General features: G+C 40.3%; 1 protein-coding gene across 1 annotated transcript; it reads left to right on the forward strand.

Moving 5' to 3' along the window:
• Window positions 1-1126: 1126 nt before the first annotated feature.
• LOC149978864 (uncharacterized) lies at window positions 1127-11924 on the forward strand. Its single transcript, XM_090196105.1, has 2 exons — window positions 1127-1725; window positions 9348-11924. Exons 1-2 carry the CDS (start codon window positions 1395-1397, stop codon window positions 10502-10504), a joined length of 1488 nt encoding a protein of 495 aa, XP_090052231.1. The 5' UTR covers window positions 1127-1394; the 3' UTR covers window positions 10505-11924.
• Window positions 11925-20669: the final 8745 nt, after the last annotated feature.

Genomic DNA, 20669 nt, shown 5'->3' on the forward strand with positions numbered 1-20669 from the left:
ACATGATGCATAGGAAGTGTAGTGTAGTGTTTTTTAACATTATATTTCTGTATATATTAATTAACTAGTTAAATCCTGTTTCTAGTCTATTAGTTACAATGTGTAACCATTGATGTCCCAGGACCAAGATTGGTAAACACTGTTGAAGTGTATAATTGTAATACATACATGCAGACACAGCATCATTCAAAGACTGGAATTTGATACTCCTGGTATTGGATATGACTGAAAAATAATCTCAAATACATTCATACCTAAACTGCACCTTTATTTGCCAAGATAGAGTACATGATCAGTGAATATATTAAATGTACAGGCTACAATGTGGGGATCTCATGCATGGTAATAACTACATGTATATACGACTTGCATCCTTGGTACAACATGATATTATATTCTACTCAATCCACAGGCTTCATTAATGTCATTCAGGCTGTTTGAAAATATTTTTATTTAAAAAAAACTATTTCCACGACAATAGCAATAGCAAGGAACGCTTACAAAATTGTACATTAAATTTGCAGTAAATTCTTCAGCTAGATTCTATACATCCACTGTTTCACAAAACGACAACCTGGTTTGCTGGTTGTTTCAGGAGTCACTAAAACAACCAGAATTACAATTTCATACTAATGTCACAACACCCATAAAGCTAGCCAGCTTAACGTAAAGCTAACTGCTAAATCGCGATTTTCGTAAATGAACTATGATTTTCCTGTTAACTGTACATGTTCTTTACTGACATTATAATCCTTTACATTTCTGTCCAGTTCTGTGTAGGGGTACACCTCTCTCCTAGTGTTTCTGTCCGCCATCTTTGCTGATGAAAGTCAAACAGTCACTAGTCTGGTGCAGCAGCGTTCTACCGGTCCTACTGTCACGAGTGCAGCAGCCTCCAAGTGCCGGACCGGTAGAACGTTTAGATGCGATGGAACGGTTGACCCCAAAAAATTATTCACAGAAAAAAATATATTGACTGATATTGATTTATTTAGGGGGGGCTAATGAATATTTTAGTTCTAGTGACGTCCCTGATTCCTACCCTTTAACCTTTTGTCTGAAAATAACATATACATTTTACTCAACTGCGTTACCCACTCCAATCAGCAGATGGCTGTGTGGGAATTTATGGTTATGCGGCTAGTGTGACGTCTAATCTAGTGGACGGAAATCTTCTTTCAACAGCAGCAACAATAGTTAGTCAGACACCTCAGTAGCTTGCAAGACAAAATAGCCGAACCAATATATCGCTTTAGTGTATATTAGCCACTGTGTTTTAAACCCACTTCTGTCGTCTTGGTTAGTTTTCCGATTTAATTTCATATTTACGGTGTTGTTATTATTCAGCTAGCGGTCTGGTTAAGTTAGCATTAGCCTAGCTAACATCCCCGACCATGCGGTCACTAAGCTACTCTCCTTCTAATGAAGAGGAGGATATCACAGTAAAACAAGAAGTAGAGGGTGAGGCCGTTACTGTGAAAGAAGAGGAAGACATGTTCAGAGTGAAAGAGGAGGAGGATGTTACAGTAAAAGGAGAGGATGAAGCAGTTTGTGGAGTGAAAGAGGAGGAGGAGATGACTGTTACATCCAAAAAGGAGGAGGAAGAAGAGGAGGAAACTGGATATCTGGGCCCGGTTTCCCAAACGCATCTTAAGGCATCCAATGGTTCTAACGATGAATTAAGCCATAAGATGGTTTTGAGAAACCGTTCCCTGATTAACACTAGTAAGTACTGTCTTAAAAACAGAGGCACAAACTCTGCAGTTGAACTGATGTTAGGTGTTAAAGCAGAAATCTACAATTGCTACATCCATATTGTGACTTTTCAATTATTTATTTATAGCCATTGATTCTTGAAGAATATAACACGTATAACACATGCCTCATGAGCTTAGTTCAACTGTTGTACCCCATCAGAACCCCAAATAAGCTTTTTTTACTATAATGTTTAGAAACAATGTAAATCAACACTGTATCGCCTCAACATGGTTAATACTATAATGTTGATATCATGGATGGTCAGTCCTTGCATCCATAGGTCTGTCTGTCTGTAGTTACATTTATCCAACCCCATAATCATTTTATTACCAGAACAGTGGTGGAATGACAGATTTGTTATTGTTTGAACTGCAGATTGCTGGGTTGTGTGGGTTTTTTAAACAGCAACAAAATGGCTGTCCAGAGGCTTGGTTTGGTAAACAGCTGAGGGATGGGAGAAGGAGAAGTGTAACCACTCTCACATTCATAGAGAGAGCTATTGTAGCAACTGTAACCTAACACCTAGCGACCTCGTCAAGAAGTTCAGACATCTTGGCGTAACAGTTATAAGGTGTTGGCTTGACAGTCGCTGGACCCAAGTTTTAGTTCAGCTCAGGGCTACCCCCAGAATTCACTACACTATGAATACAAGGACTGTCCATCCATGATGTCATAATGATAGTTTTACCAGGTTTCTCGGCTATATAGTATATTCTAGAATTCATCCATGATGTCATAATGATAGGCTAACCAGGTTTCTAGGCTATATAGTATGTTCTATCATTGCCCGTGTAGATTTCCTGTGGGGGTCAAATTATTAGAGCGTTTGATAAGTCATTGTATAATATTCAGCCAATGTTTTTTCATGCCCTTACATTAAAGGCAAGACATATCTAGTTTCAATTACATTCATAAATTGGTTTGAAACCTTTGTTTTAAACCCTTCTCAAAGTTGGTGCCTTGGCGGATAAAAAAAAAAAAGTTTGTCATGAAACACTATTTTTTATTTATTTAAATGTAACCTTTATTTAACTAGTCAAGTCAGTTAAGAACAAATTATTATTTACAATGACTGCCTACCCCGGACGACGCTGGGCCAATTGTGCGCCCCCCTATGGGACTCCCAACCACAGACGTTTGTGATACAGCCTGGATTTGGACCAGGGTGTCTGTAGTGACACCTCAAGCACTGAGATGCAGTATCTGCTGTGCCACTCGAGAGCCCCAGAATCATGTTCCAGTGCTGTCCCCAACTAAAATACATATTGGTCAACCAAGAGTCATTTTCTTTCTACCAATCGCCCCATGTGTTTTTATAAAATCTATATGTACTGAACTTGTCTGATGCTTTAAGCACGCTGTTTGATTAAATAAATTATACATACAAATGACCAGAGGGAGCCAGTCGTCACTATGATCCGACCAGAGGGTACCCCCCCCTCTGCTGCTGGACTTCATAACTTCTGTTGTTCTGCTCCTGAAATTTTCAGTAATAGACTACACCAGCAGTCAGCAACCTTTTCCAGTTGGAGGGTCAATTTATCTGACCATTTCTACCAATCTGTGTGCCAGTTATGATTTTCATATGTACATTTTCCTGAAACAGTTTAATTTGCTGTATATGGATTTGCTATAGTGGCTAACGCCCTTGTCCTGAAGCTAGCACCAGTTAGCCTCGAGCCAGGTGCATCTACCGGCTAGCAAACAAAATTACTGCAGCTACAATACCTCTTGCGTAGTAATGACTACCTAACGGCTTCCCTGGTTCATATATTGCTGTTCACTGGACCCTATGATCACTTGGCTAGATAGCTGATGCCTGCTGGACTGTTCATTAATCACAGTTCTCCATTTTGTTTAACTGTCGGCCCCAGCCTCGAACTCAGGCCCTGTGTGTAGTTAACTGACCCTCTCTGCCCATTCATCACCATTGTACCTGTTGTTGTTGTCTTAGCTGATTAACTGTTGTCTTACCCGTTGTCTTAGCTAGCTCTCCCAATCAACACGTGATTGCTTTATGCCTCGCTTTATGTCTCTCTAATATCAATAATCCTTGTATACTGTTGTGTTGTGTATCATTGTTTTGTTTTACTGCATAGCCCCTAGTCCCACTCAACATGCCTCAGAGAACTCATTTGTCCCACCTCCCACACATGCGGTGACCTCACCTAGCATAACTGGTGCCTCCAGTAGATGCAACCGCTTATCGTCACTCAATGCCTAGGTTTACCTCTACTGTACCCGCACCCTACCATACCCCTCTCTGTACATTATGCCTTGAATCTATCCTGCCACGCCCAGAAATCTGCTCCTTTTATTCTCTGTTCACAACGCACTAGACGACCAGTTCTGATAGCCTTTAGCCGTACCCTCATCCTACTCCTCTGTTCCTCGGGTGATGTAGAGGTTAACCCAGACCCTGCGTGTCCCCAGGCTCTCTCATTTGTTGAATTCTGTAACCATAAAAGCCTTGGTTTCATGCATGTTAACATCAGATGCCTCCTCCCTAAGTTTGTTTTACTCACTGCTTTAGCACACTCCGCCAACCTTGATGTCCTTGCTGTGTCTGAATCCTGGCTTTGGAAGGCCACCAAAAATTCTGAAATTTCCATCCCCATCTTCAACATTTTCCGTCAAGATAGAACTGCCAAAGAGGGGAGGAGTTTCAATCTACTGCAGAGGATGGCCTGCAAAGTTCTATCATACTTTCCAGGTCCATGCCCAAACAGTTCGAGCTTCTAATTTTTAAAATTAATTTCTCCAGAAATAAGTCTCTCCCTCTCTCTCTCTGTTGCAGTGTGTTACAGATCCCCCTCAGCTCCCAGCTTTGCCCTGGACACCATATGTGAATTTATTGCCCCCCATCTATCTTCAGAGTTTGTTCTGTTAGGTGACCGAAACTGGGATATGCTTAACCTCTCTAGGGGGTGTGGGACGCTACCATCCCACATAGCCAACATCCAGTGAAATTGCAGAGTGCCAAATTCAAAAACAGAAATACTCATTATAAAAATGCATGAAACATACAAGTGTTATACATCGGTTTAAAGATGAACTTCTTGTTAATCCAACCACGGTGTCAGATTTCAAAAAGGCTTAAGGCGAAAGCATACCATGCAATTATCTGAGATCAGCGCCCAGCAGACAAATCATTACAAACAGTTACCAGCCAAGTAGAGGAGTTACACAAGTCAGAAATAGCAATAAAATTAATCACTTACCTTTGATGATCTTCATATCGTTGCCCTCACAAGACTCCCATTTACTCAATAAATGTTAGTTTTGTTCGATAAAGTCTCTTTATATCCAAAAACCTCTGTTTGGTTCACGTGTTTTGTTCAATAATCCACAGGCTCAAAAGCAATCACAACAGCCAGACGAAAAGTATCAGTAAAGTTCGTAGAAACATGTCAAACGGTGTTTATTATCAATCCTCAGGTTGTTTTTAGCCTAAATAATAGATAATATTTCAACCGGACAATAACGTCGTCAATATAAAAAGTAAACAAGAAAGGCGCTCTCTCGGTGTCACACATGAAAAATCTCTGGGACACTAAATGTGCCACTCATTCAGAGTGGTCTTACTCTCATTTTTCAGAATACAAGCCTGAAATCATTTCTAAAGACTGACGTCTAGTGGATACCATAGGAAGTGCAATTTGAGTCCTAAGTCAATCAAATCTGTATAGGCATTCAATAGAAAACTACAAAAATATAAAAATCCCACTTCCTGGATGAATTTTTCTCAGGTTTTCGCCTGTCATATAAGTTCTGTTATACTCACATACATTATTTTAACAGTTTTGTAAACTGTGTTTTCTATCCAAATCTACCAAGTTTGCTTTTCATACGGAGGTGAAAATAGTGCCCCCTACCCTAGTGAGGTTAACACCCTGGCCGTCCTACAATCCAAGATAGATGCCCTCAATCTCACACAAATTATCAAGGAACCCACCAGGTAAAGCCCTAAATCTGTAAACATGGGCACCCTCATAGATATTATCCTGACCAACTTGCCCTCCAAATACACCTCTGCTGTTTTCAATCAGGATCTCAGCGATCACTACCTCATTGCCTGCATCCGTTAGGGGTCCGCGGTCAAACGACTACCCCTCATCATTGTCAAACGCTCCCTAAAACACTTCTGCAAGCAGGCCTTTCTAATCGACCTGGCCCGGGTATCCTGGAAGGATATTGACCTCATCCTGTCAGTAGGGGATGCCTGGTTGTTCTTTAATTGTAATTTCCTCACCACCTTAAATAAGCATGCCCTTTCAAGAATGTAGAACTAAGAACAGATATAGCCCTTGGTTCACTCCAGACCTGACTGCCCTCGACCAGCACAAAAACATTGAATACTCTCTGCGATATGCAACTTTTCAGAGAAGTCGGGAACCGATATACACAGTCAGTTAGGAAAACAAAGGCTAGCTTTTTCAAACAGAAATGTGCACCCTGTAGCTCTGAGGCTCGGAAACACTGTCACCACCGATAACTCCACGATAATCGAGAATTTCAACCAGTCTTTCTCTACGGCTGGCCATGCTTTCCTCCTGGCTACCCCAACCCTGGCCAACAGCTCCCCACGCCCTGCAGCTACTTCCCCAAGCCTCCCCAGCTTCTCCTTCACCCAAATCCAGATAGCTGATGTTCTGAAAGAGTTGCAAAACCTTGACCCGTACAAATCAGCTGGGCTAGACAATCTGGACCCTCTCTTTCTAAAATTATCCTCCGCCATTGTGGCAACCCCTATTACTAGTCTGTTCAACCTCTCTTTCGTATCATCCGAGATTCCTAAAGATTGGAACGCTTCCACGGTCATCCCCCTCTTTAAAGTGGGAGGCACTGTAGACCCAAACTATTACAGACCTATATCCATACTGCCCTGCCATTCTAAAGTCTTCGAAAGTCAAGTTAACAAATAGATCACTGACCATTTTGAATCCCACCATACCTTCTCCGCTGTGCAATCCAGTTTCCGAGCTGGTCACGGGTGCACCTCGGCCACGCTCAAGGTACTAAACGATGTAACAGCTATTGATAAAAGACAGTACTGTGCAGCCGTCTTCATCAACCTAGCCAAGGCTTTCGACTTTGTCAATCACCGTATTCTTATCGGCAGACTCAACAGCCTTCGTTTTTCAAATGACTGACTCGCCTGGTTCACCAACTACTTCTCAGACAGAGTTCAGTGTGTCAAATCGGAAGGCCTTTTGTCCGGACCTCTGGCAGTCTCTATGGAGGTACCACAGGGTTCAATTCTCAGACCGACTCTTTTCTTTGTATATACCAACGATGTTGCTCCTGCTGCGGGTGATTCCTTGATCCACCTCTACGCAGATGACACCATTCTGTATACATCTGGCCCTTCTTTGGACACTGTGTTAACAAACCTCCAAACGTGCTTTAGTGCCATTCAACACTCCATCCATGGCCTCCAACTGCTCTTAAACGATAGCAAAACTAAATGTATGCTCTTCAACCGATCGCTGCCCCCCCAGCACCACTACTCTGGATGGTTCTATCTTAGAATATGTGGACAACTATAAATACCTAGGTGTTTGGCTAGACTGTAAACTCTCCTTCCAGACTAATATTAAGCATTTCCAATCCAAAATTAAGTCTTCCTATTTCGCATCAAAGCTACCTTCACTCACGCTGCCAAACATACCCTCGTAAAACTTATCCTACCGATCCTTGACTGTGGCGATGTCATTTTCAAAATAGCCTCCAACACTCTCACTCAACACTCTCTCCAACACTCAGCAAACTGGATTAAATCTAGCACAGTGCCATCCATTTTGTTACCAAAGCCCCATATACCACCCACCACTAGGACCTGTATGCTTTCGTCGGCTGGCCCTCGCCACGTGTTCGTCGCCAAACCAACTGGCTCCAGGTCATCTATAAGTCTTTGCTAGGCCGCCTTCACTCAGCTCACTGGTCACCATAGCAACACCCACCCATAGCACGTGCTCCAGGAGGTATATCTCACTGGTCATCCCCAAAGCCAACACCTACTTTGGCTGCATTTCCTTCCAGTTCTCTGCTGCCAATGACTGGAACGAATTGCAAAAATCGCTGAAGTTGGAGACATATCTCCCTCACTAACTTTAAGCATCAGCTATCTGAGCAGCTTACCTCACCGATTGCTGATAGCCCATCCAACTGCCTACCTCATCCCCATGTTTTTATTGATTTTTTTTTGCTCTTTTGCACACCAGTATTTCTACTTGCACATCTATCACTCGTGTTAATTTGTTAAATTGTTTAATACTTCGCTACTATGACCTATTTTTTGCCTTACCTTCGTACTCCATTTGCACACTGTATATAGATTGTTCTATTGTGTTGTTGACTGTACTTTTGTTTCTCACTTGTAACTCTGTTGTTTTTGTCGCACTGCTTTGCTTTATCTTGGCCAGGTTGCAGTTGAGAACTTGTTCTCATCTAGCCTACCTGGTTAAATAAAGGTGAAATATATCTATATTTTTAAATAGTAGCTTTATTGACAACACTCAAATCGATACTGTCATTAACGCAGTTCTTCAATAATTACACAATTCTTAATACTGTAGCTGTAGCTATTTAGTTACAGTCACATGTTCAACTATCATCAGAAGATCCAGGAAATAATTTTCTGAATGCCAGTCAAATGACAAACATCACGACATAACAACAATCAAAGTGCTTCTTCATTCATTACTATGGTCAAGACAGTTATGCCATGTTCCATGTTGGATCCAACATCCCTAACAAATTGATGTTTATAATGTTATTGTCTGCTTGATTTACTGTAGGGTCTCGTTGGTCTGTTTGCACACAGAGATACTTTGCTCATAATGTGTAGAGAACTGTTCCTTGATGGATAGGCTATTGTACAACACAGAGCTGTTTTCCTATATTTGTTGTTAGGTGGGTCCTACTGTAGGTCTATGTTATTGTTAGGTGAAATTATGGGTCCTACAGTAGATCTATGCAAACTGCCAATTTGTCAAACAGTGTACAAACTCTCATTGTCAGGCTGATGAAATGGCCAAAGAGCATTTTACTGGTTGAAGTGTTTTTTAAGTACAAAGCGGTTGATTTGCGATGATGTACACAAACATTATATTAAGCAGGACATTCAAAAGAGCCTGACAATTATAATCCAAAGCGTGAAATGCATTCATTAGCAACCTGGAAATGGAGGTTACTCCCCTGAGTTTCCCCCATTCAGAATACATTGTGAAAGACGAAAAACTTTGCTCGCCATTTTTGCTCCAGGCAGATATACTACATACAATTTTAGCAAACACAGAAAGGGGCCTATATTGGAGACCAAAAGTCGTCTGGCACACTGCTTAGAGTTTCAACAACATGAATAACTAATTTATAGTCTACAAACTTAGATGTTGCTACTAATTTGAAAACAAGACAAAATATGACTATTGTTGCTCATTTTAAGACAAATGTCAAATAATCATTACATTCATTACAGACGTCAATTGTTGCCAACAGCGTAGCCATGATGTTGTACATCACCTTTTACAGTGGATTTCTGCTGTTGTGGGCCTTTAACCATCTGTATGACTTTGTCATTCACACAGGAGAGAGAACTGTCTACCATGGGCCCTCTTGGGAGCCTCAACAACCTCATGATGCTGACAAGGCAGAGAAGAGTCTCTCTAGATCAGAACTCCCCAAGAAACACCAGCAGACACCCACGGGAAAAAAATCTAATTGCTGCTCTGACTGTGGGAAAAGATTCACCTCATCAGCAGGCATTAAAATTCATCAGAGAATCCACACTTTAGAGAAACCATATTGCTGTGATCAATGTGGGAAGAGGTTTACTCAGCTATGCAACCTAATATCACACCAGAGAATACACACAGGAGAGAAACCTTATAGCTGTGATCAATGTGGGAAGAGTTTTACTCAGCTATGCACCCTAATATCACACCAGAGAATACACACAGGAGAGAAACCATACAGCTGTGATGAATGTGGGAAGAGTTTTGCAAGGTCGAGCAATCTGACTCTTCACCAGAGAACACACACAGGAGAGAAACCTTATATCTGTGCTCAATGTGGGAAGAGTTTTACTCGGCTAAGCAGCCTGATATCACACCAGAGAAAACACACAGGAGAGAAACCATATAGCTGTGATGAATGTGGGAAGAGTTTTGCAAGGTCGAGCAATCTGACTCTTCACCAGAGAACACACACAGGAGAGAACCCCTATAGTTGTACTCAATGTGGGAAGTTTTTTTTTACATCTAGCCATCTGAAGATACACCAGAGAACACACACAGGAGAGAAACCTTATAGCTGTACTCAATGTGGGAAGTGTTTTGTTCAATCTAGCAATCTGAAGAAACACCAGAGAACACACACAGGAGAGAAACCTTATAGCTGTACTCAATGTGGGAAGAGTTTTGGTCAATCTGGGGAACTGAAGATACACCAGAGAACACACACAGGAGAGAAACCCTATTGCTGTACTCAATGTGGGAAGAGTTTTGTTCAGTCTAGCCATCTGAAGAAACACCAGAGAACACACACAGGAGAGAAACCTTATAGCTGTACTCAATGTGGGAAGAGTTTTGTTCAATCTGGGGAACTGAAGATACACCAGAGAACACACACAGGAGAAAAACCCTATAGCTGTGATCAATGTGGGAAGCATTTTACTCAGTCAAGCCACTTGATAGCACACCAGAGAACACATACAGGAGATAAATCTTATAGCTGTGATATATAGATATCTGATTAAACATCAGAAAATACATGCATGAAGGAGTTTTTTTCATGATATCAAACATTGTAGAATTAGTATTTTAATGATGTCACAATGTAGAAGGTTTTAACATTGTAGAAGGAGTATTTGGTTGCTGATTGTCTCAAGGTTGGGCAGTCAAAAAGTGTTGTGTTTTGCTTTTAGCCAGTGCATCACAATTTATTTTGACTAAGTTTTTCCCGTATTGGAGATGAGTTTTGTTTGTGCTCTTTCCAAGGGGACGAGAGTTCTAGAGGCAAGTGGAGTTTTAGGAAGACATGAGTTCTAGAAGCAAGTGAGTTTTAAGGATTCTATAGAAAGAAAAAGAAAAGATACGATTGTATATTATTATTTAGAAATACATGTTTTTTTATTGCTTTTAATTGTTGACAGCCAGTAGACACCATGTTTATATTGTAGACGGTGAAGTATTGTAGTAGAATATGTGTAATGGTTCTTTACTGTTGGTGGTGCGCAAACTTTTCCAACAACAAGATAGGATATATTTGTTGTTTTTAGGGGGAAAGTGTTACAGGCTTTCGTTTTTCCATTTATGTTTTGAGGTTGGACTTTAGCACGTAGGAAAGGGGGATACCTAGTCTGTACAACTGAATGCGTTCAACGGAAATGTGTCTTCAGTGCACTGATTGGTGTCACTTCGTTAGCGCGTAGGACGCACTGATTGGTGTCACCTCGTTAGCATGTCCAGCTTGTTAGCACGTATAGCTAGTTAGCACGTAGCACGCACTGATTGGTGTCACCTCGTTAGCACGTCCAGCTTGTTAGCACGCAGCACGCACTGATTGGTGTCACCTCATTAGTCAGTATGTGTTACATCTGTGCTGGCTTGTCCATCTCGTTAGTGGGAAGGTGTTTCACCTGACCTGGTCCAGGTTCTATTTAAGAGTGTCTGGCCCAGTGCTCCAGTTGTCTTGATAAATGTGGAGAGTCAACAGCTTTAGTTGCTCCACCTTTTTGGTTTGCTTCCTGTCTTTAATTTTGGTGTGGATTTTTCTTTTGTTTGCCTCTTGGTCAGAATTAGTTGTTGTTACTAGTCAACTTTCAGTGGACACCCCCATAGTGTCATTCAGAATCCCTCCTAAAACCCCACCTGTTTAGTTTTTGTTGTCAGTGACTTTGTTAGTTCCCTTTTCTATTTAAGTGACATTTCTGGTTTTCTTGCTGGGAAATGTAACAACAAACAATGTAATAAAACAAGCTTATATTTTTTTGGTTGTAGCATCCAGTTCTTGTTAATCAGGCATTTCCTTGAAATGTTCATTAGTCTTTCAGTTGTTATTCTGTTTGCTGTGTATGTTTTTATTTGTTTGTTTTTTCTGTAAAATGTGCTGTTTAATTAAAGCTTGGTTTGGACATATTGCAAAATAAATGGAACCAATCAACAGACTCTTGCTCCATCTTAGTATGAAAAACAGTATACATTCAGTGCATTTGTTGAAGATGGAAAATGTTGAAATCAACAATACGTCAAAGGATTCAATTACTGAGAACTGCATTTTTAAAAAATGGATCAAACGGATCAATCTCACTTTTCCAGCCTGCTGAAGGTGTGGTGGAGTGGTAAACACCACCCCCGGCTCTACCAGGGGCTTGAGGTGGTCTCCCACACCTCTGATTATGTCATGTCCTGTGGCCTTGCAGTTCCATTTCTTGACTGCCCCTGCAACACAAAAACATTTAGTCATATTATATGAAACATTCAGGGCTGGTTTCCCAGCTAATCTTAGTCCCAGACTAAAATGGTTGTTTGAGCTGTCTTATCTCAAAGCGACTTGCACAGACTTCTCTGTAAATAGTGGTAGATTTTGCCTGTTCTGGACTAAACAAAGCCGATTGCAAGAGGGCAGATTAGAGCTACTTTAGGACTAAATGGAAGCTTAAATGAATCTTTCAAAGAGGCGGGTTTAACTTCTGCTTCATGCTGTTTGTGAGGGAGCCTGGACTATTTGGAATGTTTAAATGAAGACCAACATGCACTACAGAGGTCAGACCAGTACTGGTGGATAGGAGTCATCCATTACATTACTTTGAGACCTTTTTCCTATGTACAAAGAAAATGAATTGGAGATAATATCTCTGCTTGAGCCTAGACTTTCCTCTCTGTCTCAAAGAGGAAGGCCTTCACCCAATTCTCTCCAACTTCTGATCATTGAGGTTTTAGGCATCTGGAATCTTTCATTGTGAAACTGGTGATTTGTGTGCTTCCAGTAAAGCAACTGTGTGTTTAATTGTTCAAACTCTGCAGGGCCATTTGTGAAGAGGAGGAGTCTTTACATCAAGTCTTCTGATGCTGTTGGCCAAGCCAACTATAAAGTCTGCTGGGCCATTTGTGAACTGAGGAGTCTTTACATCAAGTTTCCTGATGCTGCTGGTCAAGCCAACTATAAAGTGCAATTCTCTGTATATGGGCAGTTCCCAGAAGTGATTGGCTGGTTAGATGGATGTCATGTTCCCAGCAAGTGTCCATCAACTCCTAATGCTGAGTAGTACCGTAACCATAACAACTGGTTTCCCGTCAACTCCTGATGCTGAGGAGTACCGTAACCATAACAACTGGTTTCCCATCAACTCCTGATGCTGAGGAGTACCGTAACCATAACACCTGGTTTTCCATCAATGTTCAGGGTGGATGCACTCCTCATTGAGAGTTCTCAAACATTGTTGCCCGTTGGAAAGGTGCAACTCAGGATTGAAGGATTTCCCTCAACTCTTCATTGGTCTCAGTTTCAGAGAGGACAACATAGTGGACAACTACTTGGTGACAGTGGATATTAGGGTGAGAAACATGGTCTACTAATAGTTACTACATAGTAACATGGTCTACTAATAGTTACTACATAGTAACATGGTCTACTAATAGTTACTACACAGTAATATGGTATACTAATAGTTACTACAGTGTAACATGTTCTACTAATAGTTACTACACAGTAACATGTTCTACTAATAGTTACTACATAGTAATATGGTCTACTAAGAGTTACTACATAGTAATATGGTCTGCTAAGAGTTACTACATAGTAACATTGTCTACTAATAGTTACTACACAGTAATATGGTCTAATAGTTACTACATAGTAACATTGTCTACTAATAGTTACTACATAGTAACATGGTCTACTAATAGTTACTACATAGTAACATGGTCTACTAATAGTTACTACATAGTAACATGGTCTACTAATATTTACTACATAGTAACATGGTCTACTAAAAGTTACTACATAGTAACATGGTCTACTAATAGTTACTACATAGTAACATGGTCTACTAAAAGTTACTACATAGTAACATGGTCTACTAATAGTTACTACATAGTAACATGGTCTTCTAATAGTTACTACATAGTAACATGGTCTTCTAATAGTTACTACATAGTAACATGGTCTAGGAATAGTTACTCCATAATAGCATTCCTTTCCTCTGGAAAAAGAACACAGTTAGAAGCACAAATAAACTCATATGCTTCTTAGAATGAAGAAGAATAAAGATTGACACAGACAGAGGAATATATTTACCAAAGGAAGTAACCAATTTACTGTCTTTGGTTATAAGAGCCAGTACACAGTGAGTTTGTATATGTACCATTTGTGCTCAGTTCTTCATCTGATCTGTCCAAATGGTCATCGTCAGGTATACCATCCAGAGGTTGGTCATCGTCTGGTATATACCATCCAGAGGTTGGTCATCGTCTGGTATATACCATCCAGAGGTTGGTCATCGTCTGGTATATACCACCCAGAGGTTGGTCATCGTCTGGTATATACCATCCAGAGGTTGGTCATCGTCTGGTATATACCATCCAGAGGTTGGTCATCGTCTGGTATATACCACCCAGAGGTTGGTCATCGTCTGGTATACCATCCAGAGGTTGGTCATCATCCGGTATACCATCCAGAGGTTGCTGCTGCTCTTTTATTCCAGACAGGAAGTCACTCAACTCATCAGTGTTGTGTTGTTTTGGTGGTCCACCACCAGTAGTAAATCTCTCTCTGCTTTCTTTCTTTTTAGAGACAGTTTAAGGTTTTTCAAACAGAGTCTATAAAAAGGCAGAGATAATTTAATTATATTTTATTCCATGTGTAACTCTTTGTTGTATGTGTCGAACTGCTTTGATTTATCTTGGCCAGGTCGCAATTGTAAATGAGAACTTGCCAACCTGGTTAAATAAAGGTGAAATAAAAAATAAATGAATTAAATATATCACCTCTAGTTGTTGTTTCTTCTTGTAATCCTGATAATAAATTAAATATATCACCTCTAGTTGTTGTTTCTTCCTGTAATCCTCATAAAAATGCCGGTATCTCACCTCTAGTTGTTGTTTCTTCTTGTAATCCTGATAATAATGCAGGTATCTCACCTCTAGTTGTTGTTTCTTCTTGTAATCCTGATAATAATGCAGATATCTCACCTGAAGTTGTTGTACTCTTCTTGTGGTAACATTTCCATTGAATTCACAGCAAATTGCAGCCCAACCTGCTAGTACTACTGATCAGTAGCAGCAGTGTGGTTTTTACCTTCAATAACTGGATGGTTTTGACAACATTTGTTTAGGAGCGTTTTTTCAGACAGACTAAAGTTTTTTTGAACAAATTATTTTTTCCTCTGCTTTTGTTTCGTCTCAAGATTACTGAACCTAATCGAGATTAACCCAGGTGTTCATACTGAACCTAATCAGGCTTAACCCAGGTGTTCTCATTTAGGCTTACTTACCTGACTCCAGGACTCCAGTCTCCGACTAACTAAGCCACGTTCAGGAAAGCTTCTTAAATGTCCTAGTTTAACTAGTACTGGCTTAATCTAAGCCCTGCAGGGTCTGAATGAAACCTAATGTCCAGTGGGATTGATCTGTTTGATCCAATTGTTTGTTTCAGTTTACAGTTGTTGAATCCTTTAACGGATTGTTGATTTTCAAAACTTTTCAGTTTCAACAAATGCACTGGGTTGGTTGAAAAGTGAAACTGTTTTGACATAGTGGAGGATACACTGAATTGATACTGTTTTTCATACTAAGATGGACTAAAATATGTGCTCATTAGTTATGCAAGAGTGCCTAGTGGTTAGAGCTGACAAGGTAAAAATATGTTGTCCTGCCCCTGAACAAGGCAGCACTGTTCCCTGGTAGGCAATCATTGTAAATAAGAATTTGTTCTTAACTGACTTGCCTAGTTAAATAATGGTTAAATAAAATAATTAAGCAATATACACAAACATCTGACACAATAATCACATTACTTGTATTTCTTTTAAACAAGCTCCTTATAAACTGCACAAGCACCAAAAACGCTGTTGTTTTGACAAGTAGCAATAAATCACTGATATCGATTAGGGGGGAAATTAGGTTGTACATGCTGTTGAAACTAACACAACTAAAAAAAACACATGGAAATAGGAGATATATTTTACCTCACTGGTTAGAGGACAACCTGCAGAAGAGTCAGCTACATTTGGGTGTGATGCATTTAAATTTAGGGGTCGCTAAACAAGGGAATGCAACACTTATTTGTCATCACTCATCGATATCATGCTAAAATCATTTGTGCGAGAGGAGAGAGATGAGGTTGCACGTCCTGTTAAAACTAACAGCTCAAAAACCACACTGAATCTGGAAGTAATGTGTACATCCCTGGTTAGAGGACAATTTGTAGAAAACAGCTCACCACATTTTGAAGTGTTGCATTTTGATTCAAGTGGGTCACCATGTGGTAAGTGTAACACAACTCCTAATTGTCCCTAGAATTTCTAAGCAAACAGCTGGAGGCAGGGCTGGCTTTCTCCTATAGATCTCCATTTTAATGGAATGGTCTGCCTATCCATGTGAGAGACGCAGACTCGGTCTCAAACTTTAAGTCTTTACTGAAGACTCATCTCTTCAGTAGGTCATATGATTGAGTGTAGTCTGGCCCAGGAGTGTGAAGGTGAACGGAAAGGCTCTGGAGCCTACGAACCACCCTTGCTGTCTTTGCCTGGCCGGTTCCCCTCTCTCCACTGGGATTCTCTGCCTCTAATCCTTTTACAGGGGCTGAGTCACTGGCAAACTGGTGCTCTTTCATGCAGTCACTAGGAGGGGTGCGTCACTTGAGTGGGTTGAGTCACTGACGTGATCTTCCTGTCTGGGTTGTGCCGTGGTGGAGATCTTTGTGGGCTATACTCTGCCTTGTCTCAGGATGGTAAGTTGGCGGTTGAAGATATCCCTCTAGTGGTGTGGGGCCTGTGCTTTGGCAAAGTGGGTGGGGTTATATCCTTCATGTTTGGTCCTGTCCTGGGGTATCATCGGATGGGGCCACAGTGTCTCCTGACCCCTCCCGTCTCAGCCTCCAGTATTTATACTGCAGTAGTGTATGTGTCGGGGGGCTAGGGTCAGTTTGATATATCTGGAGTACTTCTCTTGTCTTTTCCGGTGTCCTGTCTGAATTTAAGTATGCTCTCTCTAATTCTCGCTTTCTTTCTCTCTCTTGGAGGACCTGAGCCCTAGGACCATGCCTCAGGACTACCTGGCATGATGACTCATTGCTGTCCCCAGTCCACCTGGCCGTGCTGCTGCTCCAGTTTCAACTGTTCTGCCTGCGACTATGGAACCTTGACCTGTTTACCGGATGTGCTACCTGTCCCAGACCTACAGTGTTCAACTCTCTAGAGACAGCAGGAGCGGTAGAGATACTCTTAATGATCGGCTATGAAAAGCCAACTCACATTTACTCCTGATGTGCTGACCTGTTGCACCCTCGACAACTACTGTGATTGTTATTATTTGACCATGCTGGTCATATTTGAACATCTTGGCCATGTTCTGTTACAATCTCCACCTGGCACAGCCAGAAGAGGACTGGCCACCCCTCATAGCCTGGTTCCTCTCTAGGTTTCTTCCTAGCCACCGTACTTCTACACCTGCATTGCTTGCTGTTTGGGGTTTTAGGTTGGGTTTCTGTACAGCACTTTGAGATATCAGCTGATGTAAGAAGGGATATATAAATACATTTGAACTCTTTTTTTTTTTGTCAATTTTGTTAAATCACATAAATAGTACTCTTCCATTTCAGAGCCTGGATTTTTCACCTGGGGCTAATATCCATATCATGTTGAAATCAATTCATGAGGGGGAAAACGTTTAGGCATCTACATTGTGAAATCATTAAAATACTCCTACTACAATGTTAAAACATTCTACATTGTGACACTATTAAAATACTCCTACTACAATGTGTTAACATTCTACATTGTGACATCATTAAAATACTCCTACTACAATGTTAAAACATTCTACATTGTGACATCATTAAAATACTCCTACTACAATGTTAAAGCGTTCTACATTGTGACACTATTACTCGATATGATGAAACATTGTGTATTTTTTTATGTTTAGTCAGAGATCTATTATCAGATTATGTTTACTCACAGCTATAAGGTTTCTCTCCTGTGTGTGTTCTCTGGTGTGATATCAGGCCGGATGAATGAGTAAAACTCTTCCGACATTGAGGACAGCTATAAGGTTTCTCTCCTGTGTGTATTCTTTGTTGTGTTATCATGCTGCTGAGCTGAGTAAAACTCTTCCCACATTGAGTACAGCTATAAGGTTTCTCTCCTGTGTGTGTTCTCTGGTGTGATATCAGGCCGGATGAATGAGTAAAACTCTTCCGACATTGAGGACAGCTATAAGGTTTCTCTCCTGTGTGTATTCTTTGTTGTGTTATCATGCTGCTGAGCTGAGTAAAACTCTTCCCACATTGAGTACAGCTATAAGGTTTCTCTCCTGTGTGTTTGCTCTGGTGTGATATCAGGCCGGATGAATGAGTAAAACTCTTCCGACAGTGAGTACAGCTATAAGATTTCTCTCCTGTGTGTATTCTCTGGTGTTTTATCAGGCTGCTGAGCTGAGTAAAACTCTTCCCACATTGAGTACAGCTATACGGGTTCTCTCCTGTATGTGTTCTCTGGTGTAAAGTCAGAGAGCCAGATGTAGTAAACCTCTTCCCACATTGATCACAGCTATTTGGTTTCTCTCCTGTGTGTATTCTTTGGTGTGTTATCATGCTGCTGAGCTGAGTAAAACTCTTCCCACATTGAGTACAGCTATAAGGTTTCTCTCCTGTGTGTGTTCTCTAGTGTGATATCAAGCCGGATGAATCAGTAAAACTCTTCCGACATTGAGTACAGCTATAAGATTTCTCTCCTGGGTGTATTCAGGCTGCTGAGCTGAGTAAAACTCTTCCCATATTGAGTACAGCTATAAGGTTTCTCTCCTGTCTGTATTCTCTGGTGTTTTATCAGGCTGCTGAGCTGAGTAAAACTCTTCCCACATTGACTACAGCTATAAGATTTCTCTCCTGGGTGTATTCAGGCTGCTGAGCTGAGTAAAACTCTTCCGACATTGAGTACAGCTATAAGGTTTCTCTCCTGTGTGTATTCGCTGGTGTTTCATCAGGCTGCTGAGCTGACTAAAATAATATGGATGTAGCAATTGCAGATTTCATTTTAACACCAAACATCAGTTCAACAACTGCAGAGTTTGTGCCTATGTTGTTAATACAGTACTTACTAGTGTTCATCAGGGAACGGTTTCTCAAAACCATCTTATTGCTAAATTCATCGTTAGAACCATTGGATGCCTTATATTATGACAGACCAGCTAGATCTACTGTCTCTATTATACTATGACAGACCAGCAATATCTACTCTATCTATTATATTATGACAGACCAGCTAGATCTACTGTCTCTACTATATTATGACAGACCAGCTAGATCTACTGTCTCTACTATATTATGACAGACCAGCTAGATCTTCTGTATCTATTATATTATGACAGACCAGCTAGATCTACTGTCTCTATTATATTATGACAGACCAGCAAGATCTACTCCATCTTTTATATTATGACAGACCAACTAGATCTACTGTATCTATTATATTATGACAGACCAGATAGAACTACTGTCCCTATTATATTATGACAGACCAGCTAGATCTACTGTCTCTACTATATTATGACAGACCGGCTAGATCTATTGTCTCTATTATATTATGACAGACCAGCTAGATCTACTCTATCTATTAGATTATGACAGACCAGCAAGATATACTCTATCTATTATATTATGACAGACCGGCTAGATCTACTGTCTCTATTATATTATGACAGACCAGCTAGATCTACTGTATCTATTATATTATGACAGACCAGCTAGATCTACTCTATCTATTAGATTATGACAGACCAGCAAGATCTACTCTATCTATTATATTATGACAGACCAGCTAGATCTACTGTCTCTATTATATTATGACAGACCAAATATATCGACTGTATCTATTATATTATGACAGACAAGCTAGATCTAATCTATCTATTAGATTATGACAGACCAGCAAGATCTACTCTATCTATTATAATATGACAGACCAGCAAGATCTACTCTATCTATTATATTATGACAGACTAGCAAGATCTACTCTATCTATTATATTATGACAGACCAGATAGATCTACTGTCTCTATTATATTATGACAGACCAGCTAGATCTACTGTATCTATTTCCTATGACAGACCAGCTGGATCGACTGTATCTATTAAAATATGACAGACCAGCTAGATCTACTGTCTCTAATATATTATGACAGACCAGCTAGATCTACATACTTCAATATATTATGACAGACCAGCTAGATCTACTGTCTCTATTATATTATGACAGACCAGCTAGATCTACTGTATCTATTTCTTATGACAGACCAGCTGGATCGACTGTATCTATTAAAATAAGACAGACCATCTAGATCTACTGTCTCTACTATATTATGACAGACCAGCTAGATCTACTGTCTCTACTATATTATGACAGACCAGCTAGATCTACTGTCTCTATTATACTATGACATACCAGCTATATCTACTGTCTCTATTATATTATGACAGACCAAATATATCTACTGTATCTATTATATTATGACAGACAAGCAAGATCTACTTTATCTATTATATTATGACAGACCAGCAAGATCTACTCTATCTATTATATTATGACAGGCCAGCAAGATCTACTCTATCTATTATATTATGACAGACCAGATAGATCGACTGTCCCTATTATATTATGACAGACAAGCTAGATCTTCTGTATCTATTAT

Source organism: Oncorhynchus mykiss, chromosome 13 (assembly GCF_057628025.1).
Source record: "Oncorhynchus mykiss isolate SJ-2025 chromosome 13, ASM5762802v1, whole genome shotgun sequence".
NCBI classification, from domain to species: domain Eukaryota; kingdom Metazoa; phylum Chordata; class Actinopteri; order Salmoniformes; family Salmonidae; genus Oncorhynchus; species Oncorhynchus mykiss.